Source organism: Salmo salar, chromosome ssa13 (assembly GCF_905237065.1).
Source record: "Salmo salar chromosome ssa13, Ssal_v3.1, whole genome shotgun sequence".
Lineage (NCBI taxonomy): Eukaryota > Metazoa > Chordata > Actinopteri > Salmoniformes > Salmonidae > Salmo > Salmo salar.
In genome coordinates, this window is record NC_059454.1 from 55,948,596 (window position 1) to 55,976,383 (window position 27,788).

General features: G+C 43.1%; 1 protein-coding gene across 3 annotated transcripts; it reads left to right on the forward strand.

Annotated features, from left to right (window-relative positions):
• Positions 1 to 27,189, forward strand: LOC106567449 (cytoplasmic polyadenylation element-binding protein 4). 3 transcript variants are annotated; one of them, XM_014136720.2, is made up of 11 exons: positions 1 to 93; positions 373 to 443; positions 1,282 to 2,436; positions 8,947 to 9,037; positions 15,307 to 15,330; positions 19,520 to 19,690; positions 20,364 to 20,453; positions 20,716 to 20,834; positions 21,116 to 21,230; positions 21,923 to 22,104; positions 23,179 to 27,189. In XM_014136720.2, exons 3-11 carry the CDS (start codon positions 1,327 to 1,329, stop codon positions 23,404 to 23,406), a joined length of 2,130 nt encoding a protein of 709 aa, XP_013992195.1. In that variant the 5' UTR covers positions 1 to 93; positions 373 to 443; positions 1,282 to 1,326; the 3' UTR covers positions 23,407 to 27,189. The 3 variants fall into 3 exon arrangements, with proteins under 3 accessions (XP_013992195.1, XP_013992196.1, XP_013992198.1); XM_014136721.2 differs by having other exon boundaries at positions 23 to 443; XM_014136723.2 differs by lacking the exon at positions 15,307 to 15,330 and having other exon boundaries at positions 23 to 443.
• The last annotated feature ends 599 nt before the right edge of the window (positions 27,190 to 27,788 follow it).

Consider the following 27,788-nt stretch of genomic DNA (forward strand, 5'->3'; position numbering starts at 1 on the left):
TAACCGGAAGTGTCTTGTGGATGAGAACCTTGTCATTTGGCCACGGTCGGTTCTGAGGAGAGGTAGAGCTTCGGCGAAGAAACACAGGAACAAGTCAGTTGACTAGAGAAACATTTGAAATAATTTAAACAATGAAACCGACCGAATAAGCCACTACACTTAACTAGTATTGAATTAGTTGTATATATTTAATTCATGACGTAATTTTGTTTTATACAGTCAAGGTTAGCGCTCTCCAGAGAGGGCTGTGTCATTGATCAGGCAGGACACGTCAGGAGAGAGAAGCTGTTTAGCCATAGCTACTGTATGAGCGAAAGGCATAGAAGGACCATATCGCTTGAGTCATAAACTTTCTTTTCATTATTTTATCAGACACATCGAGGTTGCAGGTTAACTACAGGACGGATCGAGTCATCGCTTGGATCAAGGGTAGCGACCAAAAGGTGAAAAAGGGATTTTATGATCGATGTTTGCAGCGTCGCTTTAGCCAGATTATTCAGAAGTTAGCTAGTTAGCATCTACGACTATCGACTTGATAATATCCGTTTCATATTTTGCCTAAAACAACCAGAAACTATATGTATAAAGAGATAGCTAACGCGTTAGCTAGCTACGTCATAAGTTTTATGTAATTAAAGGGTCGAGTCCAAATAGCACCCACACAGGGAATAGGCTTTGACAGCTGTCACGCAAGGTCGCTTGTCTGTCATGTTTTCGTTCTAAATTTACCTAGCTAGATACATTTTCCAAATACTCTTGAATAATACTATGGCAACTAGAACACTAATTACGCCTGTTGTCGACAAAATGCTAGCTATTAAGTTAGTTGGCCTTAGAAATGTTGGATCAACTGTCGACTGTCCGAAATAGCAGGCTAACGTTTACTAGCTAGGCAGGCTAGCTATCCGAGTTGCTAGCAAATTGGCTAGTTGCTAGCGCGTAGCATATTCTGACTGTGGCAACGTCACGAGCCTGTAGTTTAAATATGTTGCTAGCTAGCTAGCTAAACAGCTAGCATGCAAACGAAATAGTTAACTACAGGGAACTGATGTGGCAGAGAAACATGTCTCGTTAGTAAGGTTGTTATATTGACAGCTATTCTCGACAGACGTTAGCTGAGTATAGCTAGCTAACTTATTCGACTAGCAAGATGGTTAGCAGCAGAAAATGAGAAAGCTAGTGTGCTATCAATGTCCTGTCTGATTTCTCTATCAGCCTGATTCTCATTTACAAACATTGAAATAATAACGGGTGTATTTTGTTTTTTCCCCCTCTCTTTAGGACCTAAAGATCAAGGGATAGCAGATATTGTGTGTGGGAAAACAAATGGGGGATTACGGGTTTGGAGTCTTAGTGCAAAATAACACTGGCAACAAGTCTGCTTTCCCAGTTAGAATTCATCCACATCTGCAACCTCCACACCATCATCAGAATGCGTCTCAAAACCCTGGTGCTTTTATAAACAGTACCACAGCTGGTAATGGCAGTAACAATGGGTCACCTTGGCTGTTTTCAGCCACAGCTGCCCATGGCAGCATGCAAGATGAAATTCTTGGGTCAGAAAAGCCCAAAGCCCAGCAACAGGAAATGCAAGAAACGCAAGAAAAACAGCTACTATCCCCTGGCCACCCGGAGTCTGGAATCGTATCTGAGTTAGAGAAGGCGAGGTCAGAGGAAAACAAGGTGGAGGGCGGCCCCTCTGAGGGTAGCAATGGAAAAGAGAAGCTGCGCCTCGAGTCCCCAGTACTGACAGGCTTCGACTACCAAGAGACATCAGGTCTTGGGACTCCGTGCCAGTCCAGTACCTCCTCGTCCCTGACTGGCTTCAACAACTGGTCAGCTGCTATTTCCCAGACCCCCTCCACCATCATCAACGAGGATGTCAGCTTCTTTAACCCAGCTGCCTCTGCTAACAACGGGCCCCTCCTGTTCCAGAATTTCTCCCACCATGTCAGCCCAGGCTTCGGGGGAAACTTCTCTCCCCAGATTGGACCCATCTCCCAGCACCATCCCCCACACCCCCACTTTCAGCATCCCCACAACCAGCACCAACAGCACCGAAGGTCCCCGGCCAGCCCCCACCCTCCTCCCTTCCCCCATAGGAATGCTGCCTTTAGCCAGTTGCCGCATTTGTCCAATAACCTGAATAAGCCCCCGTCACCTTGGGGTAGCTACCAAAGCCCTTCTCCCTCCCCCTCCTCCACCTCCTGGAGCCCCGGTGGGGGCTATGGTGGCTGGGGAGGCTCCCAGGGGCGTGAGTACCGTCGGGGCCTCAACGGAGGCATGACTCCCCTGAACTCAATCTCCCCACTGAAGAAGACCTTCCCCAACAACCACGTGCCGTCACAGAAGTACTCCCGCACCAGCCCCGGCTTCAACCCCAAGTCCTGGATGGACGAGAGTGTGAGCAGGAGCGAGAACATCTTCCCCTTCCAGGTCAGTGAATAATTCCCACCGCTTTTATACCTCTTAATTCTGTAATCATACTTAGAGCCACTCAGCGAGATGTAATTGTATTTTATGTACCCAAAGGCCCTACTCTCCGTTATATGATGAATTTGTCACGATATTAATGTTAGTCCTATGTTTTAATTGCCAGAGGCCCCTTATGACTAACATGGCTCTGCCACTGCAGTGATGGGTGCCACGTATATGAGATGGAGAAGCTATGACATAGCCTAGAACGAATCAGATATTTTTCTTCATCCAGAGAACACGCGGTAGAGAAATGGATGGAGCATCAATTACCCATCTTCCCGTGAAATAGTGATTTTAAGATTACAGGGCTAATAATAACCCAAGACTACCGGTCTATGCCATCTTTATAATGCAGTCTCATTTTTAATGCAATTTGATAGCACACAATTAAGATGACTTAGATAACAGTCTTATGTGCAGAAAACACTGATAGGATTGATGGAAAGGGCATGGAGGTTATTTTATCGATCAAGCACAGGGGTGTCTGTGGGGTAAAGGTGGGTGCGGGGGTTGGGCTGGTATAAATATGTGCTGAAAGGCCTGATTGAAGGCTTTGAGGATCTCCTTCCCCCCCAGAAGTGCCGCATCAGCCATGACGCCATACCGACCATGTTACATATTTCTAACAGCCTAGCTACTACGTTACTATATCACACAGCAGTGCTGTGCCCTTGTTGGTTTAGAATCACCCTGTGTTGCTCAGGCTAGCTCGATTATGACACTCTGCCTTCTAAATGCATTGGGGGTAGAGGGCTAGATTGGTGGTTTTAGCTTCCTGATGCAGGCTGTAATACTTCAATTTGTCTTTTCCAGAGGCTGAATATTCTCACACGTCAGGTTAGGTTGGCCTGATCGGCAGTTCATGATGCAGAGCGTTGAATAGAGACTGTCAGAATTTAGTTGTGGTCTTAAAATCCATTGGAAATGAGGTTGAATCCTTTTGTGTGACTGGACCGAGGGATCTGTTTTGTATCAAAATGCAGTATAGTAGGCTAAGGTTAGCTGTTTGAAAGTGCTGTTGATTTATTCCATCTCTACTGTACAATCATGTTTAGTCACACTAGGCTAACTCTCATGGTTGTATTCTATTTTTAGTGTTTCCCCTAGGATTTTTTTCAGCAGTGGTGGCAATGTTGGTGGGGGTGAGTGCATTGCTACTAGTGTTAGTGGAATGACATGCTAGCTGTTCCCATAGACTATTGAGCCAACGACTATCCAATTAAATGCGCATCTCTGCAAAAAAAAACAATGGTAGCAATGTAGCAGCGGTCGCTCACCGCCACTAAATAAATTTAGGGGAAACACAGATTTTTGTAGTAAGGGCATTACTTCATAATAACTAGGTTCTGTTTCCTGTCTCTGTCCCTGACCAAGCAATGTTTTCAGCTTAAAGTGGACAGCGATTGTGAACACAAGCCCATTTCCATGGATCACATGCCTTTCTCTTGTGACTGCCAGGCATTTCCAAATGGCTCCACATAGTTTCCATTTTATCACAGAGGCAACATGTGGGTGATTGTGGAGTCCCTTTGGAGTCCCCCGTTTGTTCACTCCCTATTCATTCTTAACCACTCACCTGTTTTAAAATAATAGATTGCAGCAGCCTATAAGCTGTCACCAATTTCCTTTTTTAGCGTAGCCTTCAGCCATCAAGCTTACACCACATTTAGGCTACATTGCTCAAGTAACATTATGTAAAAATACCTTGATCCCATACTGTAACAGCACATTTTCATAGAAACCCTTGGTTATGTTAATCAACACTGGATGTCTGTTTGTAGTTAAAGGAGGCTTCAGTAATTTAGGTATATGCCTTAGGGACTTAAGTAGTTACATTGATACAAGTGATGTGATACCCATCTCTTAGTCAAAGCTTAATGGTGCTGTAAGTTTCCATAGGCCTCCTGTGTCTCAGCCTAGAATATCTCATGTTTGGTGTGAAGGCAGAGGCTCTCTGGTGGGGTAGGAGAGCACGGGTTCCATGCAAGCTGACACAGGTGAGGCGTTCATGATTAGGCTAACCAGCGGCTTAGGGAGAAAATAAGAGAAGGGAGATGCTGCTCCCACTCAGGGGAGACAAAAACGGGCAACAAAAGGTTTGTCAAGAGACAATGGTGCTAAAAACAAAAGGCCCCTCCTTTTTATTTAGATGTGACGTGCATCCTGTGATGGCCTTGGGCTGTGCTGCTGATCACAGATCAGTTCTGTACTGGGAGACCTAGACTACTGTAGGAAGGCTGTTTGTTTTGCTGGCTAGGCCACTGTACTCTCTGTTTGTTTCTGTATTAGAGCAGCTTTTGTCATTGGGTGCAGGTGCCCGTGACAAATTGTCATCTGTTGCCTAGGTCCAGTGTCATCTTTCAGGGATTAGTGACTGTTTAGTGACTCCCAGAGAGGGATGTCATGATAATATTATACAACGTGGACGAACACACATACAGACACACCAGTATCATCTCTCATGATATTCTTTCAAAGATTGTACATAGGAGACAGTTTGTGTGAAGGGCCCTGGTCCCTACTATACTGCGTTTGGGTATGGTACTAGAGCTGTGTTATTAGACCTCTCTGCACTGAGGCAAAGCAGGTCTTTCACTTTCTAAAACCCAAACTTCCTCTTAGCCCTGTGTAAGCTGCTCTACAGCCTTCCGTGACTGGGAGGAACAGGGCCTGCTGCCTGGTAACATGCCTTTTGGATTTGGGGCTGGGCAGGCACCCAAAGGGCCACATTAGCAATCTACGAGGGAAGTTGTTAGAGGTAGGTTATGGTGTTCTGGTTAGCTAGTTTAAATGAAGGACATATATTTGCTTGAATGTATAACAGCTCCAAATCAGAATTGAGGTTATCATATACATTTTTTTTTTTTCATTGAACCATGCAATATATATTGATGCCCTAATAGAATTATGGGGACATTGGGCTGTGCACAAGGACCTTACTGGATGGTGATTGCATTGTCCTTGTATACAAGGCTGAGCGTTTAGAATCTGGAATTAATTGAATATTTTCTCATTTTAAAGAGATTCATAAATCCTGACTGAATAGGTATGACTGAAATACCTGTAAGACATTAGTTTATAGTAGACCTTGCTGCTTTGTAAAAAAAACAATCTATAAGGCATTACGAACATTCAAATTAGTCTGATATCCATTGGGTCACAATGTGGCAGGATGTCTTGTTGTTCACATCACTGTTGTATCAGTTGACAGTGTACTAATGGGAATATGTTTTTGATCGTGTGGACTAGACTGTGTGACTGACTGCTGTTCTGAGGTCAGTTCCAGATAGAATCTTTTGTTCTACTGCTGTAGTAACGAGCATCATTCATTAATTGTCATTCAACACCTCGTTTATGGCCAGAACACACTTCCAGCTATTAACATTTTGAGGACATCAGACAATTATGGAATGATCCTATGGCGTTAAATGCGGCAAATGTCCCTGGAATAATGAAATAACCATCAGTGACTAGCGTATAACTGTGTTGTGTTCTATTCGCCCTTCTCCTACCCTTGAATGTCGTTTTGAAACAGGAAGCATCTTGTGTGTTGTAATGAGAGAGATAAAAGAAATGAGAGAGAGAGAAAAGAAATGTCAGAAGTGTCACAGGCATTTAACACCCCTTCTCTGATTAGGCTCTGTTGCTGTTCATTAATTACTTTATCACCAAAGTAGATCTGGGTCCCCCGTGGGACCCGTCTGCACCCCCCTGCCTCCCTAACCAGGCTCTGAGGCTGGATTAATGGGCTTGAGGGTGTTTTAATGTGCAAGGCTTTGAAGTACTTTGACCAGCAACACAAAAATCAACAGTGTCAAAGCTGGGCCCCTTATACCTACCCCCCCCCCCCTCCATTCACTTTTTCATTAGTATAGCCGTGACATTGTAGATTAATGTTGTAGCAGAAACACCCTTAGCATGCCATACTTAATCATTCTGCTCAGGGTGTTTCATCAAGGCCTATTTTAGCAGTGTTCTTCACGTTGGATAGTTTGGCCCTAGCTTCAAGCTCCCAGACACAGGCTCTCTGCCTGGAGAAAGATATTATAATACAAATGGGTTACACCGGTTTGGTCTCCTTCACAGTTTCCTTTGTTACACCGGTTTGGTCTCTCCCTGACTGTTTCCCTTGATTCTTTTGTCTCTGTAAGGTGCAACTTTTTTTTTCCTCATAGTTGGGGTCGGGGGAATTCTTTGATTACATTCCTGTATATGTGTAACTCTCCTATTATGTGGACTAAAGGCGTCGTCATGCTTCAGTTCGGCTGGCGCCTAGCCGAAGTTCGTTAGGCGAACTGAAAGTGTGTGCTGGCATACTCCCTTAAGACCTTTTGGGAAAAAAATGGCAATAGTACTGTTTGGTTATTTTGAGATGCCATTGCCAGTACACACTACCTCAAAATAGTCAGAATTAATCTAATCTGTCATTCATTTAAAGTTTTTGCAGAGGGGATCTTAGGATGTAAAACGACTTGTTTTCTAAGATGTTTGCTGCAGTATTTGTCAATGAGAAAATGTGCATGAATACGAGTCGTCTCTCGTTGAATGACAACAGACTTTATTGAATAATCCCTACAGTTGCCCAATTACAGACAAAGTGGTGTGGACTTTGGCTCCCGAACTTCTGCTGGCTTCGAGGAAAACATTTTGTTTGCCCAAACAGCCGAAAAAACAAACAAATGTCACAATGTCGCCATAATATATGCAAAAAAACTCTTCTGAAACTGTTTCGGCTGGGAAGCATGCAGACACCTAAAGCCTGACTTTTTATTTTATACATGTATTTATTTTTTCAAAGGTTATTGCTGAGCTTGGTAAGGAAGTGCCTTATCTGACCCGCGTACCTTTCTATCTGTGTACCTTGGAGATTAACCAAACTTCTGAGGCTGTGAGACACTGAGGGCCAGGCAGGTTCAGCTGGCCCATGCCATGTGTGCTCTTAAGGGCTGTTTGTGTGCGCCTAAGTACGAAGCCTGGGCCCTCTAAGCTTCCAGGGATGAGTGTTGCTGCCTGTTCGTCAGAGGGGAGGAGGTGCGTGAGAAAGGCGGGCAGAACAGATAGTTAATCGCTACGGTTGCCAATCCATTCAGATGCTTAACAACAACAACAACAACAGCAGCCATGCTTGTGCGTCGTCGTGGTGGCGGAAGGGTTTATCAGGATCTTGCACAATGTCACACCTTTATGGTATCTCGTAGTTCATGTCTCAGCATTGTAGAAAATAAACCATAGTCTACTGGAGCACCAGCCTGCTGGTAATAGTTTGGTTGTCCCTGTCAAGGGTGTGGTTGTTAATGTTATCACTTTATATGGTGGCCATGGAGCATTAAACGCCTGCTTCAATTCCCACCGCCTAGCATGATGTGTATTTTACCTGAAGGTGATAGGATGTCGCTTAAGTTTTATTCAAAGCATGGATTTTTCAGTGAACGGTTGAAATTCCTGAAATGGGGCCTGTGTAGAAATCATGGTATATGATTCCATAACATGTGAGACGTGACCATGTCCTGAACACCACATGAGCCTTCATACTACTGCTTCTCCTGTCATATGACAGCCAGATCTTGTCTGGCCTGGGTTGAAGGATACTGTGAATCATTTCCAGCTCTTGCGCAACAAGCCTCACATTATCATCAGGTAGGACTTGTCTTGTGTTATTCCTGGTATGCCATTCAGTAGAGGGGTTTAACCTGCTTGCTGCTCAAGTAATTCTTAGAAATGAGTCGCGACTACCATTGTCATGGGAAGTGTTGAGTGTCCATTGAAAACCTTCAAGTCAAGGACAGCAAGTGAGAGGCTGCCTTGTTTTAGTAGTAGGCCTCAATATTGTTTTTGTATACAAGTTGAACTGCTGGCTTAAGAACGTGTTTGGTTTATGTTATGAGCGCTCTCTTATCGCACTGCCACGTCGTGCCCGACTGACAAAGAATTGAACATTTCCAGTTTGGTCGCAGTGTCAGCCCTTTTTCATGGTCTTGTGTTTAAAGTTCATCTGTCATTGCTTGCCTGAGCTTCCTCTGCGTGCACAGTGAGTGTGTTTTTGAGCCGAAGACCTGCGTTCTGTACTGAATCATACTTGCAACGAAAATGTGTAGATACAGATTTACTTCTGAAAAGATAAAGCTATAAAATAATTATAACACTGCAGCAAAAAGTAACAGTCACGATTGCATTTACTTTATTCACATTATTCCGTATTCCATGCATGAAGTGTGTGTGTGTGTGTGTGTGTGTGTGTGTGTGTGTGTGTGTGTGTGTGTGTGTGTGTGTGTGTGTGTGTGTGTGTGTGTGTGTGTGTGTGTGTGTGTGTGTGTGTGTGTGTGTGTGTGTGTGTGTGTGTGTGTGTGTGATGAAAGCCTAATGGAAATTTCATGGCGTCGGACTCCGAATATAGGCCAGCAAATGTAACATTTAACCAGCGGCGGCTCCATCCCTCTAAAGCAGAACTCTCATCTATCTTTTACATAGGAGCGCACCAGATCCTTTGATGGCTTCAACATGCACTCCCTGGAGAACTCTCTCATTGACATCATGAGGGCTGAGCAAGATACCCTGAAAGGTAAGATGACAATCGCACAACACCAGGATCGCATGTCCGGTCACAAAATTGCTGTTAACGGCCGTATCTTACAGCCTTTGTTCTCCCAAATCTGCTGCAAGGTCATCGAGGACAGCCATGTCAGAACTGCTGATTTAGACTTTTTATTTCAGTGGCCCTAGAGTAGACTAGGATGTAAGGTGTGGAGGCTTATATAGGCTATTCTACTGAGATTGAAAAATGGACTTATGATTGTGCAGTAGGGGTGTAATGGTACACATTCTTGTACGGGGACCTCGGTCCGGTAAATACATAATAATTATATAAATAAATAAAACCCCTAGGCCTATAAGCTATGCCGGGTTGTATGCCATTGCCACTTGAGTAAATCTGAGCTGAAAAAAAACTCATTGTAGGCTATTCCATTACAGCTACACCTGACCAGATTCACATAAATTTGAGTTATAGATCTTTCATTCCTGTTGAAAGTAACTGTGCTATTTCTGTGCTTCCTTTTCTGATATATTTCTTTTACTTTCGGTTTTGTACACCAGTTTAACAGCTGAATATACATTATTTTGGGTTATGGAAAATATATTTCACAGTGGTTTAGATGGTACAATGATTCTCTACAGAATGACTGTTTTGTCACAAACTGAAATTAGGCAACCTATTAATATTTTAGCAACCAGGAAATGCTGGTGCGATTTCTGCGTAGTGCGTCTTTTTAATACAACTAGAGCCAATGCGCACGTCAAAATTCTAGGCTAGGCTATTCTACAGAGGGTGCAAATTGAGGTCTATTTCTGATCTGGCACATCTGCGTGTCACTTTAAGCATTCAAATGTTTGTAAAATGGCTTTTGCAATATTAGGCTTTATTCGTTGAGTGAGAGCCACTGCAATTTGCTAGGTTATTTTTATCAAATGCGCTGTTGAAAATGTTGTTTTACTGGAATAAAAGTAGCCTAAGCTACCACAGTTTTTAAATAAATAAACCTACTCGGGGCTTATATTTTATTTTGATCAGGTTCACCATGAGCAATAGTTTTGGTAGTTTTACTTGAAACAACTAGTATGGTCATTTTTTTTTTAGATATACAGAGTAAAGTTGATACTTTCTTAACGAGTACAGCAGTTACTTGCTATAGGAAGAGGAGCTCACTCCGAGAAGCTCACATCGTCTGAAAACTTCACAACGGTCCAAAATATTATAAAAATGCAACCCCCCCCCTCGAGCTGGTAGTGGGGGTGGTAGTTTCTCTCACAGCTCTGCTCAGGTGCCTACATACCCCGTACATAGCCATTGACACACAGATCCAGCTCAAAGAGGCTCATAGGCTCCATCAGCAGCAGATGCTAGTTTACAATGGAAAACGAATGTGTTTGCATCGATTCCTTCCTCTAATTAAACCGTTATGTTGCAATGCCACGGTCCCCACTAGACCTCTCAACTTTGCATTGCATAAGGTACGAAAGTCCCATTTTCAGGTGTGAAGTCAAATGGAACAGACATTCAGAGATAATCAAGTTTTCCTTCCCAACTCTTCCTTCTCGTTCATAGTTGCCTGTAATTCCCCATTTTGAGGTCGTTGCAGATGGATTTTGAGCAGCTGCCCAACTTAGGTCCATTAGAGCTGTGCGGCTGCACACGTACAATGCCGTGGCGCAGCAGATTGGTGTTAGCAGCAGCTACACTGACCTATAAACGCCAGCACCTCTGGAGCAGACCTCCACAGGAGCCTCTTTCCCTGGCCCAGCCATGCCTGGAAAGGAGCACTTGTGCTGGGTGTGCTGACAGGCCATCCCCGTGGTGCTAGTGGTGCAAGGCTTCCTCAGGATTAGTCAGGCAGATCCAGGATGTGGAGGGTGGAGACGTTGTGACGTGGAGGAAGGGACTCCGTCACTAATTAAACTGTCTGGATTTTGAATGAGTTTATAGTGATGTAAAGTGAGGTGTTTAGAGGTCATGTTTGGGGTTAGGTGCTGGTTGTGTGGGAGGTATTTTCATAGCTGCAGCTAGTGAAGGGTTTGTTGATTTCGCAGAGTTAAAAAAAAAAAAAAAGATTTTATGGGACATGAAAATGCAATGCTTGCGACGGTCTCTATAGGTTGTCCGTCTTGTTTGTGACGCAAACATTGCAAACCGGAATGTTCCTGTTGTCAGTCAGTGAGGACGACCTAGCCTACTCTTTGGTTTGTTTGGGTAAGGACAGACTGGGTCACGACTGGTTAGAGGGAGTAGCTTAGGCATGGGTTTCTAATGTTTATCTCTTCCGTAGCATGTGTATTCATTTTTACACCTCCGTATTGAGCTGTTAAACCACAAAGTGAAAGTCAACAACTTTGTCACACACAGCAGCTCATCACTTCAGGCTCTCTGCCTCTCAGATGTTCTCCAATCTAGTTTGTGCCTCTGCTGATTATTGGAATGACGCCCCCAGTGCTGCGTGTCAGCTACAGAGGGCAAAGAAAAACATCATTATGATGCATCATTCGCCTTGTGAGCAGCAGCAGTTTCTTGCCACTGTCTCCAGGGCAATGTGTTTCTACATTAGAAAGATCCACACAGATGCAGGCCCTACTCCGGCTGTGTCCTGACCTTACTGGGTCGCTTTGGGTGAGCTCCAAGGGTACCAAAGCAACGCCCCGGCCCCCCTATCCCTAATTGAAAAGAATGATCTGACCGTCAAACGTGGACCTCTGTAGAACAGATTAAAAGGAAAGAGGGGGAAAAAAATGGACTGTAGAAGTGGCTTTGAATCGATTCCAGCATTGTCCTCTGCGACTAAAAAGAGCACTCTGTTCTCTGAGAAGTTACAAAATGGTGTGTTGGCTCTGTGTCACCATTGACTGCTGAGCCTGTCCACCAGCCTGTTCTCTCTTTGATTGAATAGGTGGAGGGAGGGGCTTAGAGAATTTGTGTGACGGAACGGAATTCACCAATCACGGCACTCATCTAGTCCACACAGGAGCCATGTATATAGAGAGTTGGTCGGACAAACAAACAAAGCAAAATATTGTTCCAATTCTAGACATTAAATATTCCCCATGTAATGCTTATGGGGCGTTGACATGGCTGCCATAGAATGTTGAAGTGTCATGTAAATGCAACAACGCTGAAACCTCAATGGCCCAACTCTCTTAATACATGGCTCTGGTCCACACCAGTCACAATGGGTTTGCTATTACGAGTTTTTCCTCTCATTATCCCCTTCACCAAGGCATCCCAGCATGGCACAGTTCAACACTCAAGTACATTTGGCAGGAGGTCATGGGAGGAACAGGGTGCGCGCAAATGGCTCAGTGTAAATTGTATGAGGTGCCAGCGAGCAGGCGGCTGGGCGATGGACTACGTGGGCTAATGTAACCACGACTCAGTTTGTGTATTACAGCGTATGCTTGTAACTGAATCTCTTAATGATTTATACTCTGTTTCTTCTCACTAGGTCGCCTAGGATTCACACATCCAGGGGGAGATAGTCCTTTGCCCGTAAATGATATGTAAATAGCACTAGTGATCTGATGGCTTAACCCATGCTAGCGAGCGAACGAACGGATGGATGGATGGAGGGTGGGTGAAACAAGCCATATGTTAACGTTGTCAGCAAGATTAGCAGCACCGTGTTTGTGCTTAGCGTGCTCTTGAGGCACCAGTGTGGGTTTGCTGCTCTGTGGACGATTTTTATGCCATTAGTTCTTTAATGATTGATGTGGATTTATTGAATAGTAATCTATTGTGGACAGATGCACGTAGAATTACTGGTGTTGTAGCATCTATCAACAGACTGTATGGATTGCAACCAGGTGTGCTGATTTTTCAGCACTGGTAATTACAACAAATCACAATTTCGCAGGTGTAAGTGTCATTTGAATTTCGGATGGGATGGGGACATTTTGCCCATAGACTTGCCTGTAACTTCCAAAAAAAGAGCGGGTGGAGCTCCTTGTTCCCCTACCGCTCCTCATTCTAGTATCTGTTCTAACACGTCTCCCCCAGAACTGAATGTATTATTTTTTTGCTCTAGATGTCAGATTAGTTGAATAGTGATAGGAAAGCTACGGTAGACTTGGAAAGGATTGGAAAGCTACGGTAGACTAATTTACCAAATCTACTGCAATCTTGGATCTTTTTGGTAATTAACAGATCATTTATTGTAACATAAGTAATTTTTACTAGAATAACTTTTAAAGAAATGTAGTTTTAAGCCTCCCGAGTGGTGCAGCGGTCTAAGGCACTGCAGTGCTTGAGGCGTCACAACAGATCCGGGTTCTATCCCGGGCTGTGCCGCAGCCACCCGGCCTGACCTGGAGAACCATAAGGCGGCACACAATTTGGTCCGGGTTAGAGGAGGGTTTGGCCGGCCGAGATGTCCTTGTCCTATCCCGCTCTAGCGACACCTGTTTTGGGCCAGGTGAATGCACGCTGACACGGTCGCCAGTTGGACGGTGTTTCCCCTGACGCATTGGTGCGGCTGGCTTCCGGGTTAAGTGAGCAGTGTGTCAAGAAGCGGTGCGGTTTGGCAGGATCTCGACCTTCGGCTCTCGACCTTCGCCTCTCGGCAGTCCGTATGGGAGTTGCAGCCATCAGACACGACTGTAACTACCAATTGAATATCACGAAAAAGGGGTAAAGTAGTACAACAACAAAAATGTCATAGTATTCATTTTTTATATTATACCATGTTGTCCACGGTCTTCCCTGTGTGGCTCAGTTGGTAGAGCATGGTGTTTGCAACGCCAGCATGGTGTGTGTGCAACGCCAGGGTTGTGGGTTCGATTCCCACGGGGGGCCAGTACAAAAAAAAAAGAAAATGCATGAAATGAAATGTATGCATTCACTACTGTAAGTCGCTGTGGATAAGAGCGTCTGCTAAATGACAAAAAATGTAAAAGATGTTTCTAGTAGATAGACCATATGGTTCAAGAGAGAATAGCCTAATCAATGAGAAAGCATCTAATCAACAATGACATTTTCTATTAACTCTGCAACTCTTCCAACTATTGACTTTTTTCACAACTGCCACAAGTTTGGAGCCAACACATTTACAACAAAGACATATTGACGTAGTAAAATAAAAATAAGGGTGTTAAACATTAGTAATGAAGGACATTTCATGCTGAATCCCTCATATTAAACAGCAGTGGAATTCACTAAGTTGATGGTTTATATTTAGGATAATGTTTTACAGCTTTGCTATTCTAATTCCTATTTTTAAATAATGTTCTAACACTACGAGACTCAGGGGGAGACTCCATGGTGGATCACTGGGCTCTCAGGTGCACGTCGGCTTATGCATATCAAAATACAGTTGAGGAAACAATGTTATATTTTGTTTAAATGAACATGTCACCATCTCTAGGCAATGGGTTTCATTCTCAAGTAAGGACACAAATGAGGAGCTTAGTTCTTTCATTGCATAGGCAAGATATTATTTTAGATATTTTACATGTGATAAGGGCCAGAGGCTATGCTATTTGCATTTAGCCAGACCTCTAATTTGCCTAGCTATGCAATGAAATAACTAAGCTCCCCATTTGTGTCCTTACTTGAGAATGAAACCTATTGCCTAAAGATGGTTCATTTAAAAAATAATAATAATAATAATATACAGCTTCTTCAACTGAATGTTGATATGCATAAGCCGACGTGCAACTGAGAGCCCAGTGACCCAACATGGAGTCTCCCCCTGAGTCTCATAGTGTTAGCCTATATTGCTCGGTCATATGGTCAGACACTGATCAAACTGTACAGATGGTGGTCCTGCATAGATACCATTCAGAGAGTACTAGTCTTAGAGAGGCAGTCACACCAGCTGGTAGTTACTCTGTGGAATGCACACACGTATCAGAGGGCGTCACACCAGCTCAGTTGGTAGAGCATGGCGGTTGCAACGCCAGGGTTGTGGGTTCGATTCCCATGGGGGGCCCGTATTTAAAAATGTAATAAAATGTATGCACCCTACTGTAAGTCGCTCTGGATAAGAGCGTCTGCTAAATGACTCAAATGTAAAAAATGTGTAAAACCACCCTCCACTGACTTCCTGAAGAGCTGCTCGCCATCTGATCCATGGAAGGGAGTGGGTGCGGGATCCTCATGACACAAGGGCGTCCTCTGGCTCTGTCTGCCATGTACTGCTGGGCACTGAGGAGGCAATACAGCACTAATCACGTGTAGGATTTGACTGCAAAGGAGAAGGGCATGTGTTGTGACTGAAAGAATGAGCATTTCAATGAAACTGTTGATGTTCTATGCATCCCTATGTTCACCTGTCTTGTTTTTACATGCAGCAAGGAATTATGGGAGGAGACGAGGTAAATTAATTATTTTGGGTTATTCAAGTGGATAATGTTAGTTTGCTTTTACATTCAAAACTTGCATAGAAAGACCCTGTCTTTTGCATCCATGTCCAGTGTTTATGAAGGGGGACAGTATGTGTTTGCATGTAGATGTTGTGCTTCATTGTTGGTCTGTGGTGTTGTGGTTGTCAGCATTACATTTGTTTGTGTACAGAGCGAGACTCACAGATACACATGTCAAGCAGTGACCACTAGCCGGCCCCCGCCCAGTAGCGTGCCCTGTACTTTAGTCACTGTCTCTAGACGGCTACCACCCAGTTACTCTACCATGCACCTTAGAGGCTGCTGCCTTATGGAACACTGGCCACTTAAATAATGTTTACATATTGTTTTACCCACTTCATATGTGTATACTGTATTCTAGTCAAGGCCTATCCTATTTAACTGTTGCGGCACGTGTACTATTATTCAGGTATACTACATATTCTATCCATATAGTGTCCATATTGTCTATACATCCCATCACATATACAGTACCAGTCAAGTTTGGACAAACCTACTCATTCAAGGGTTTTACGTTGTAGAATAATAGTGAAGACATCCAAACTGTGAACGAACACCTATGGAATCATGTAGTAACCAAAAAAGTGTTCAAAGTAGCCACCCTTTGCCTTGACAGCTTGCACACTCTTGGCATTCTCTCAACCAGCTTCACCTGGAATGCTTTTCCAACAGTCTTGAATGATTTCCCACATATGTTGAGCACTTGTTGGCTGCTTTTCCCTCACTCTGTGGTCTAACTCATCCCAAACCATTTGAATTGGGTTGAGATCAGGTGATTGTGGAGGCCAGGTCATCTGATGCAGCACTCCATCACTCTCCTTGGTCAAATAGCCCTTACACAGCCTGGAAGTGTGTTGGGTCATTGTCCTGTTGAAAAACAGATGATTGTCCCACTAAGCGCAAACCAGATGGGATGGCGTATCTCTGCAGAATGCTGTGGTAGCCATGCTGGTTAAGTGTCCCTTGAATTCTAAATAAATCACTGACAGTGTCACCAGCAAAGCACCATCACACCACCTCCTCCATGCTTCACGGTGGGAACCACACATGCGGAGATCATCCGTTCACCTACTCTGCGTCTCACAAAGACACGGTTGGAACCACCAAAAATCTCAAATTTGGACCGGTCTAATGTCCATTGCTTGTGTTTCTTGGCTCAAGCAAGTCTCTTCTTCTTATTGGTGTCATTTAGTAGTGGTTTCTTTGCAGAAATTTGACCAGGAAGGCCTGATTCACACATTCTCCTCTGAAACAGTTGAGACGTGTCTTTTACTTGAACTCTGTGAAGCACTTATTTAGGCTGCATTTCTGAGGCTGGTAATTCTAATGAACGTGTCCTCTGCGGAAGAAGCAACTCTGGATCTTCCTTTCCTGTGGCGGTCCTCATGAGAGCCAGTTTCATCATAGCGCTTGATGGTTTTTTGCAACTGCACTTGAATAAACTTTCAAAGTTCTTGAAATGTTCAGTGTTGACTGACCTTCATGTCTCAAAGTAATGATGGACTGTTGTTTCTCTTTGCTTATTTGAGCTGTTCTTGCCATATGTACTTTTACCCTATTTGGTAAAAGTCCATCTTCTGTATACCACCTTTACCTTGTCACAACACAACTGATGGACTCAAACGCATGAAGGAATTTAACTTTTAACAAGGCACAACTGTTAATTGAAATGCATTCCAGGTGACTACCTCACGAAGCCGGTTGAGAGAATGCCAAGAGTATGCATTTTTGGTTACTACATGATTCCATATGTTATTTCATAGTTTTGATGTGTTCACTATTCTACAATGTAGAAAATATACTGCTCAAAAAAATAAAGGGAACACTTAAACAACACAATGTAACTCCAAGTCAATCACATTTCTGTGAAATCAAACTGTCGACTTAGGAAGCAACACTGATTGACAATAAATTTCACATGCTGATGTGCAAATGGAATAGACAATAGGTGGAAATTATAGGCAATTAGCAAGACACCCCCAATAAAGGAGTGGTTCTGCAGGTGGTAACCACAGACCACTTCTCAGTTCCTATGCTTCCTGGCTGATGTTTTGGTCACTTTTGAATGCTGGCGGTGCTTTCACTCTAGTGGTAGCATGAGACGGAGTCTACAACCCACACAAGTGGCTCAGGTAGTGCAGCTCATCCAGGATGGCACATCAATGCGAGCTGTGGCAAGAAGGTTTGCTGTGTCTGTCAGCGTAGTGTCCAGAGCATGGAGGCACTACCTGGAGACAGGCCAGTACATCAGGAGACGTGGAGGAGGCCGTAGGAGGGCAACAACCCAGCAGCAGGACCGCTACCTCCGCCTTTGTGCAAGGAGGAGCATTGCCAGAGCCCTGCAAAATGACTTCCAGCAGGCCACAAATGTGCATGTGTCTGCTCAAACGGTCAGAAGCAGACTCCATGAGGGTGTATGAGGGCCCGATGTCCACAGGTGGGGGTTGTGCTTACAGCCCAACACCGTGCAGGACATTTGGCATTTGCCAGAGAACACCAAGATTGGCAAATTCGCCACTGGTGCCCTGTGCTCTTCACAGATGAAAGCAGGTTCACACTGAGCACATGTGACAGACGTGACAGTCTGGAGACGCCGTGGAGAATGTTCTGCTGCCTGAAACATCCTCCAGCATGACTGGTTTGGCGGTGGGTCAGTCATGGTGTGGGGTGGCATTTCTTTGGGGGGCCGCACAGCCCTCCATGTGCTCGCAAGAGGTAGCCTGACTGCCATTAGGTACCCTTGTGAGACCATATGCTGGTGCGGTTGGCCCTGGGTTCCTCCTAATGCAAGACAATGCTAGACCTCATGTGGCTGGAGTGTGTCAGCAGTTCCTGCAAGAGGAAGGCATTGATGCTATGGACTGGCCCGCCCGTTCCCCAGACCTGAATCCAATTGAGCACATCTGGGACATCATGTCTCGCTCCATCCACCAACGTCACATTGCACCACAGACTGTCCAGGAGTTGGCGGATGCTTTAGTCCAGGTCTGGGAGGAGATCCCTCAGGAGACCATCCGCCACCTCATCAGGAGCATGCCCAGGCGTTGTAGGGAGGTCATACAGGCACGTGGAGGCCACACACACTACTGAGCCTCATTTCGACTTGTTTTAAGGACATTACATCAAAGTTGGATCAGCCTGTAGTGTGGTTTTCCACTTTAATTTTGAGTGTGACTCCAAATCCAGACCTCCATGGGTTGATAAATTGGATTTCCATTGATTATTTTTGTGTGATTTTGATGTCGGCACATTCAACTATGTAAAGAAAAAAGTATTTAATAAGATTATTTCATTCATTCAGATCTAGGATGTGTTATTTTAGTGTTCCCTTTATTTTTTTGAGCAGTGTAGTTAAAATAAAGAAACCCTTGAATGAGTAGGTGTGTCCAAACTTTGTATTTTTATGTTACATTATTTTACTTTTAGTTTTGTGTGAATTGTTAGATACTACTTCACTGTCAGCGCTAGGAACACAAGCATTTCGCTACACCCGCAATAACATCTGCTAAATATGTGTATGTGACCAATAAAATTTGATTAGATTTTGACACAATACACACAGTGTACAGACTCAGGGCTAACTCTCTCCCATAAAGCTGCTCAGCTCTGGTTTCCGTCACTTGGTTAGGAATAAGGCTGGGGGAATAAGGCTGGGGTGGCTCCAGGACACCAGGCCGGAACGGTTATTTTAGGCCTGCCCGGCCTCTGCTGCTGCCATGGGCTTGGCTGCAGGCGCTCATGTGGGTGGGTGTGTGGACTGTGTGTTTTTGAGCTGAAACGGGGGGTGGCTGGTGTAGTTCTGTGCTGGGGGACGGATGCGGAGAGCGGGAGATTGATTAGTATACCTGGCTCAGTCCCTCTTAATGCAGCTCAGCAGGGCCTTACTGTAGCATTGTTTCTGGCACTCAAAGATTCATGTCAGATGAACTACTGGAAAATGGGCACGTTGTTGTAGCTAAAGTTGCTAGACCATACCTAACCATGCAATGATACCCCCCACCCCCCCAACTCAACTCATGTTGATGATACACCTAGGAAATAAACCCAATGAGTATTGATCTTTTTGTTGTTGTATCAGTTGTGTTTAGTCATGCTATCCTCTGTTATTGGCTGACTGCGTTGTCTGGGATCCTCTCCTCAGTCCATTCTTCCCTGTTCCCCATGGAGGATGGTTTCCCTGACGACGAGCGCGGCGAGCAGAGCCTGCCTGGCCTAGGCTCGCCCCACTGCTTCCCCCACCAGAACGGGGAGCGAGTGGAGCGCTACTCACGCAAGGTCTTCGTTGGCGGTCTCCCCCCTGATATCGATGAAGGTAACCTTTTTTTAAATTTTTTATTCTTCTTCTTTTTTTTAAAATATAAAAACAGCTTCACTGAACACCACTGCTGACGACGTTTACGTAGGTGGAGGCAATGAACTGTGAACACAAGGATGATAGTGGACTGGACACCTGGTTGATGGGGTGGAGGTCTAGAATGTGCATGTCTTCATGGGGCTGTAGTCTAGGGTTACATGACGGCTGTTGAAGATGTCTCCCTCTGTGACCAATTTCTGCCGTAAGAGCGGCGCTGCATGGTGAAAAGCCTCTTGTCATTTTTCTCACTGCATATCACAACATCTCGTGTTACTTGGTTCAGTTTCTGCCTGGTTCTTATTGCTTTCTGAGGGTTTGGCTCTTAAGTAGGCATAGTTGTAGTACATTGTGTTTTTTTTTTTTTTTTTGAGTAAGGAGTGGAGGACATCTCGTGTCAGATTGGTGTTGCTGGCAGGGGACTAGAGAACAGCTGAGGCCCTGCTTGTTTTCTTGATGCTACCATCTGCTCTGCTTTATTCTCCTTGTTTACCGTTACAATCTACAGCCAACGTAACAGGGACTCACATATCCCTGTAGTCTACCCCGCTAAGAACAGGCATCTGATGTTGCACACGGTATAACCACTGTGAAGCAATAGTTGAATGTTCTTTTTTTCTTTTTCGCCTTTTAGATGAGATAACGGCTAGTTTCCGTCGCTTTGGACACCTCTTTGTGGACTGGCCTCACAAGGCAGAGAGCAAATCTTACTTTCCCCCGAAAGGTGAGTCGCGTTTTAAGTCGACCTACTGCTACTGCCCTTATCGTCAGCCACATACAGCATTGCCATCAAAATGTACAATCAGAATTGACTATTGAGGCCTAAATAGTCTGAAATATTAAAACAAACTCATGAGCAGAGCGGTCTTACCGTTGACAGTCATTTCCAGCAAGCAGACAGAGAATGAAACGCTAGGGGTAAGTCCTCTAGTAATCTCTGTGACATTGTTCCGTGTAGGTGATCTTGTCCTCTGTTTGCTCTGTAGGTTATGCCTTCCTGCTGTTCCAGGATGAGAGCTCTGTGCAGGCCCTGATCGAGGCCTGTATTGAAGAGGACGGGAAGCTCTACCTGTGTGTGTCCAGCCCCACCATCAAAGACAAGCCGGTGAGCGGATTGCCCCATCACCCATCTGCTATTATCTTCTCTCCCCTTCTCTCATACTATTGTGAAAGGTATCAAGATGCAGCACCACAGCAGCGTTTTACTGCTTCATTTATTATTTAGTGAGCCCATTCGATTAGTGGCTGACCAAGGGAATAACCAAGCAGCCACTTTTCTTTGTAGAATTGGCTTTCCATCATTACAAGCGTAACATGGTAGACATGACAGACGTTAAGACGTAACATGTTGTGATACGGACGTCTCCCTGTGTATGTGTGCAACAGGTCCAGATCCGCCCCTGGAACCTGAACGACAGTGACTTTGTGATGGACGGCTCCCAGCCTCTGGACCCCAGGAAGACCATATTTGTGGGTGGTGTGCCACGCCCTCTCCGTGCAGGTAACCTATTGACCCTAGTCCACACTCCCATTGGCACTTTAGTCCTGGGTTCTGTGTTCCAAATGGCACCATATAGTGCACTACTTTTGACTAGGGGGCCCATAGGGAATTTGGGATGCAGCCCTAGCTCCTCTATGGTATATTAAAACCGGTTAGATGAGCGTTGCCTTTCATTACATTTTACATTTAGCCTTCCCTGTAGCTCAGTTGGTAGAGCATGGTGTTTGCAACGCCAGGGTTGTGGGTTCGATTCCCACGGGGGGCCAGCACAGAAAAAAATGTATGAAATGTATGCATTCACTACTGTAAGTCGCTCTGGATAAGAGCGTCTGCTAAATGACTAAAATGTAAAATGTAAAAATGTACATTTTAGTCATTTAGCAGACGCTCTTATCCAGAGTGACTTACAGTAGTGAATGCATATATTTCTTTCCGTACTGGCCCCCGTGGGAATCGAACCCACAACCCTGGCGTTGCAAACACCATGCAAACACCATGCTCTACCAGCTGAGCCACACGGGACATTTCATCACATCAGCATGTGTGTAATGGGGGGAGAAGGAAGGACTTTAGTACAGCTATTTGGAATATTATGGCCAAGTTCGGAATGTCACATTAAATCTATGAGGCTAGATCCTGGAACTGTGCTGCATTTGAACCCATCTGTAACCTGTGTTTCCCTCTTTTCACAGTGGAGCTAGCAATGATCATGGACAGGCTGTATGGAGGGGTGTGCTACGCCGGTATCGACACAGACCCCGAGCTCAAGTACCCCAAGGGAGCAGGGCGGGTCGCCTTCTCTAATCAGCAGAGCTACATTGCTGCTATCAGCGCTCGTTTTGTCCAACTGCAGCATGGAGAAATCGATAAACGGGTTAGTGAAGACTTTTTATGTTTTTTCTCTCTTTCTCTCACAGGAAAATGCAGCATTACACACACAAATATGCAGACGGACAGAAATGTTGTACAAAACAGATAATGTCTCCTGTCTTGTAAAAGGACAAATTGTTCTTTATTGTTCTGGTTTTAAAAGATTAAAGCAAAATATTTTGTCATTTTGACTGGGGCATACGAGGACAGAAAACAAATGCCTTGTACCTTTAACCAGCTGCCACCTGCAGAAGAATTTGGCTATTTCACTCGGTCAAACTGGAATAATTGTTCACAAATTAGTATGTGCCAATCAAACATGTCTCTACTTTTGTAGTGACTTGAGAATTTTTGTAGATAAAATGTTTTTGTGAAAATGATGACGTGCGTAATTGTCAGTACAATTATGTGTTGTGTGTTGAATCTTTGAAGATGCACTATATATCTATATACAAAAATATGTGGACACCCTTCAAATTAGTGGATTCGGCTATTTCAGCCACAGCCATTGCTGACAGGTGTATAAAATCGAGCACACAGCCATGCAATCTCCATAGACAAACATTATCAGTAGAATGGCAAGTACTGAAGACCTCAGTGACTTTCAACTTTGGACTCTGGAGCAGTGGAAATGCGTTCTCTGGAGTGATGAATCACGCTTCACCATCTGGCAGTCCCAACGGACGAATCTGGATTTGGCGGATGCCAGGAGAACGCTACCAGCTCGTATGCATTGTGCCAACTGTAATGTTTGGTGGAGGAGGAATAATTGTCTGGGGCTGTTTTCATGGTTCGGCCTAGGCCCCTTAGTTCCAGTGAAGGGAATCGTAACGCAACTGCATACAATTACATTCTAGTCGATTCTGTGCTTCCAACTTTGTGGCAACAGTTTGGGGAGGTCCATACAGAAATGGGTTGTTGAGATCGTTGTGGATGAGTTGGAACGCCGACTGAGAGCCAGGCCTAATCGCCCAACATCAGTGCCTGACCTCACTAATGGGTGATGTAGTGTTCATTAATGTAAATGAATCCTAGCTTTATTCTCTAGTGGGTGTCTGACAGATGGTTCTCTCTACAGGTGGAAGTGAAGCCATACGTCCTGGACGACCAGTTGTGTGATGAGTGTCAGGGAACCCGGTGTGGGGGCAAGTTTGCCCCCTTCTTCTGCGCCAACGTCACCTGTCTTCAGTATTACTGTGAATACTGCTGGGCGGCCATTCACTCACGCGCCGGCCGGGAGTTCCACAAGCCACTGGTAAAGGAAGGAGGGGACCGGCCTAGGCACATCTCCTTCCGCTGGAACTGACTGACACACAGAGAAAGATGCAGAGGGGGGAGTAGGAGTCGCAAATCATTGTACAAATAAATGCACTTTTCAGTTGCTGGTTACTTTTTAGCTCTAATTTGAATTTTTTTAAAAATTTTAAATTCATATTTATTTTAAAGATGAGAGACTGGAATTATATCCAGATATGTCAAGGAAGGAAAAGAAAATGTTTAAATCCCATTCTTTACTTTCTCCAGTTGATTTTATATTTTATTAGTGCATATAGACATTTGGGGGAAAAAATGGGCTTTCAATTGTCACTCTGATATCCAATTTGGCGTGTCATTGACCATGAATTTCAAAGCAGTATGTTCAGTTGTAATTCAGAGCAAATGTGAATATAAAAGGTGTCGCTAAAGAAGAGTGCACTTATTTATTTACTTTAGAGTGCAGATGATTCAGTATAAAATCCCAGTAGTTTAACCAAAGCTTAATCTCAATTGGTTTGAAAAAGAAACGACTACAGATCAAATGTTTGAAATAATGTTTTAAGACCATGCTAATATTTGATGTTACTTGACAAGATCGATTTCACAACAGGCGTTTGAGTTTGATCTCCATTTTGACATGCAAAAACTAATACCTCAAGCTTAGCTGCTAATGTGCCGAATAAGTTAAAGAAAAGAAGCTGGTCTCCACCTTTCCCTTAGGACCACAATCAAAGGGAAACGGCGTCAGCGAAAAGGCACACTTTTCTAGACACTGCTTTGTCACTTCCTTATTTTTGTAATCCAACCAGGGTTGTAGTAAGAATGAACAGAGCATCTTATTGAGGAATGTATGGTGTTGGAGGTCCCAGAGGCCCTGAGTGCTGGCCGGTGTCGGGATGATAATAAGTGAACCCCCCCTCTCTGTGTCTGTGGTCTTGCTAGCTCGGAGAGGAGGAGGGGCTAGGGTCTAGTTCTCATCAGGGCTTCATGTGAGCAGAAAGCCCTGTTTTTTTTGTTTTTTTTTCATTTATTATTATTAATGCAGGTGTGCAAATCTCCCAAGCCTTTATCCACAATCTTATTTTGTTTTTAACCCCCCTTAAAAAAAAAGAGAGAAATGAATTAGAAAAGTTGGGGGTTGTCATCAACACACACTTACGCCTAGAGGAGTTGATATAGCTAGAACAGCAGACCTCTTTTCCTGTGCCAGCCGAGCTAACTCAGCCAGTGTTTTAAGCATAAATGAAGATACTCCATGTAATGTGCTCTATTATGTGCGTCCCACATGCAGTTCATTCACTCAAGACTGCAATAAGGAGTTTATTCCTAGACACTTTAGGGAAGCAAAGACGGCTGTGCAGTAGTGAGTAATACTAGCTCATTTCTTTTTTTTTTTCTTTTAAGAGTTTTCATTCTCGTTTTTATATCATTTCTACCCTTTCCTTACGAAGACCAGATGGACACCAGTAAACCAAAGATTGGCCTTGAATAGCAAACAGTGCAGTCAAAATCCAGGAAAACATTAGTGAAAACAACTGGATTTATTGAGCTTACAAGCACCCAGGCCTTTTCACCAGTCAATCCGCTCATTTCCAAAGGTCAAAATGGAGAAGCTTCTTGCTAGGCAGTTGTGTAACTTGGATAGATCTGCAAAAGGTTTGGAAATGTAACACAAAAAGCTAAACAAACACTCAGTTGGTCTGGTTAATATAGTCATACAGTATCTGAATCTACTAGCGTTAAATATGTCAGGGAGTAAGTGCTGAAATATAACTTAATACACTAGTGAAATACGTATCCTTGTGTTGGCTTGATGGTGTGCTAATGCACCAGTTCTGCACCATGAATTTAGCTTGGGTGTGGTGGGTGAACATTTTAGAATTTAAAAACCCTTTTTGAAGAATTTGCTGTTAATGAGAAAAAGATTATTTTATACATGGCCTGCTGAATTTTGGTACAGTGTTTTCTAGCTAAATTATTTTGTCATGCACATATAAACATTTTATTATGCACTACTTTTCTAAACATTTTTTTCAACAGTCATTTTAGGCACATTTTTTCACAAATGGGAAAACTCCTTTTTGCAATACCTCAATTTTTCACATTGTGAAAGGTAGCTTTTGTACTTTTGTTACTGAGAGATCTGCATATATGGAAATTTTAATTTAAAGAAAAAAGTTGAGTGATTTCAATATATTATTTTCAATTATGCTTTTTATACATTTCAGTGCTGAGGAATCTTTACAACTAAGTGCACACTTGTGTTGATGCGACTTCAAAACTGCAGAGGAATGATGAAAAGTGTATTGCTTAAGGTATTAGATCTCATACACTAAATGTTTCACAAAAATCTGATCTTAACAGCATGGTGAGAAAAAGTTGTCATTTTAAAATGTAATGTTTAAAAAAAATGGCTATCCTAGTTGGAAAACGATAACTTCTATTATTTTGGTTTCCTCTCTCCATAGCTGGAATGTAACAATTTTATAAGGAGAATGCAAATGATGGTTCATAATTAGGCTGAATCTCGTATCACAAGAATGGATGTTTGGTGTTTAGATATTTTAACATTTGAAAATGTATATTCCTGAACTTGCCAACTAGCTCCTATTATAATCCTTAGCATGCATGATAAAAAAAAAAAAAAAAGATAAGTACATGAATTAGCTATTGAAATTAATTGTTGTAGTGCACCAGATGTTTCACAACTTTTAATTTGTTAAGGACACCCCCACACCTCACTCCCCTCCCATGTGTTCATCTCTTTGCCTTCCCCATACTCAGACCTCTGCAGGATGCACAGAAAAATATACAAGAAAATAACAAAAAAACTAACTCTAAAATATATTTTAGCAGTGCAAGACTTGAGCATCTTTTAGGACCCTGTTGAAAAGACTTGATAACTCATCTCCACTGTCTGTTGAGGCAAATCAACCTAGTTGGAGGAAGGGGAACATTAAGACTTGAATGTGGTAAATGTTGCAAGTTAACTTCGAGTTGTTATGTGCAATACTTTTTTTGAACTTTTTTCCAGATAAAGACTTTGCAATGTAATTCTTTAATGCCGTTTTTAATTGCAGACATTTAAAGAAGATGTTAATATGTTTTTCACAGTCATTTTCTACTGTTATTGTAATCCTTTTCATGCTGGTGTTTGTAAAAAAGAAAAGAAAAAGAAATCAAACTATTTGTACTAATATAAATAATTGAAGTTATTTTTTAAAACATTAAAGGTTTTGTGCTCATTTGCTTAATTTGTTTATTTCAAGCTACTGTGATTGATTGCATTGTAATTATTAGGTCAATAATGTATTTAGCTGTTTATTGGTATATTTTTAATTGGAATGTATAATTTTTTATAATTTTGATCAGATTTTTGTTATATTTTTGAGGTGAAGCTTTTAATATGTTAGTGTCTAGTTTTTACTAATTGCTATATTGTGCTCCACAATATATGGTTCACATTTTCTGAAGGAAATAAATATTTAAATATTGGTCTGTTAATGATGTTACTTAATGGCAAAATGTCAATAGTTTTTAACTGTGTATGGGAAGGTTGTATTTATTAATATTTTTTTTTTTACTTAAGATATCACCTTAATTTTTATTGTCATTTCACTTTATAAGTTACTATTTTTGTATTTTCCTTTCAAATTAAGTTATGTAATACAAATTGTCCATATTTCTAGGAGTTGGTCTGTAGAAGTGCTAGTGAAATGAAAAAGAGAAATCTGTTATTTAATTGTTTGCAGCCAACTATTTATAACAGTATGCATAACTTTTAAATATTTGTAATGTGAAATGTTGAATGAATAAAACTTAACTGTGACAATAAGGCCCACTGTGTTTTTATTTATGTGTGGACAGTTAAAAGTGTATTGCGTTTTCTGTAGATGTTCGTTGGTTGCTGCTTTCATAAAGCTAGGCAGCAGCCATTGCTGGGCCCTGGCTGATAAAACCTCTGAATCAATTCAGATATCTTTACTACATACAAGAAAATAAGGTCGCAATGAGTTATGTACGTTATGCTGTGTGAGCGAGAGAGGGTGTTAAAATGGCGACCACCAGCAGCTTTCGCAAATGTCGGTATCAGATTAACCATTAATATTTTATGAGCAGTTATTTTGCAACCATTATTTCCTTTTCCAGTCTAAGAAATCAGTGTGTTTGTATGCCAGTCGTTACTGGATCCTTTCAAAGAAGGTCACTATAATGCTACTCGTTCCATGGAGGGCCGGGTGTCTGCAGGTTTTTGTTCCTCCCAAGGACTCGATTGATGAATTAAGGTCATTGATTAGTAAGGAACTCCCCTTACCTGGTTGTCTAGGTCATAATTGAAAGGAAAAAACTAAAACCAGCACACAAGGCCCTCCATGGAATGAGTTTGACACCCCTGCTTTATACAAACTGTAGCTGATGAAGCCAGTCATT

What these genes read in the sequence shown, in the direction of transcription:
- LOC106567449 (XM_014136720.2), top strand. Translation starts at nt 1,327, where the DNA reads ATGGGGGATTACGGGTTTGGAGTCTTAGTGCAAAATAACACTGGCAAC. An exon ending in CCACCATCAAAGACAAGCCG is followed by an intron (nt 20,835 to 21,115) that starts GTGAGCGGATTG and finishes TGTGTGCAACAG; the next exon opens with GTCCAGATCCGCCCCTGGAA. An exon ending in GCCACGCCCTCTCCGTGCAG is followed by an intron (nt 21,231 to 21,922) that starts GTAACCTATTGA and finishes CTCTTTTCACAG; the next exon opens with TGGAGCTAGCAATGATCATG.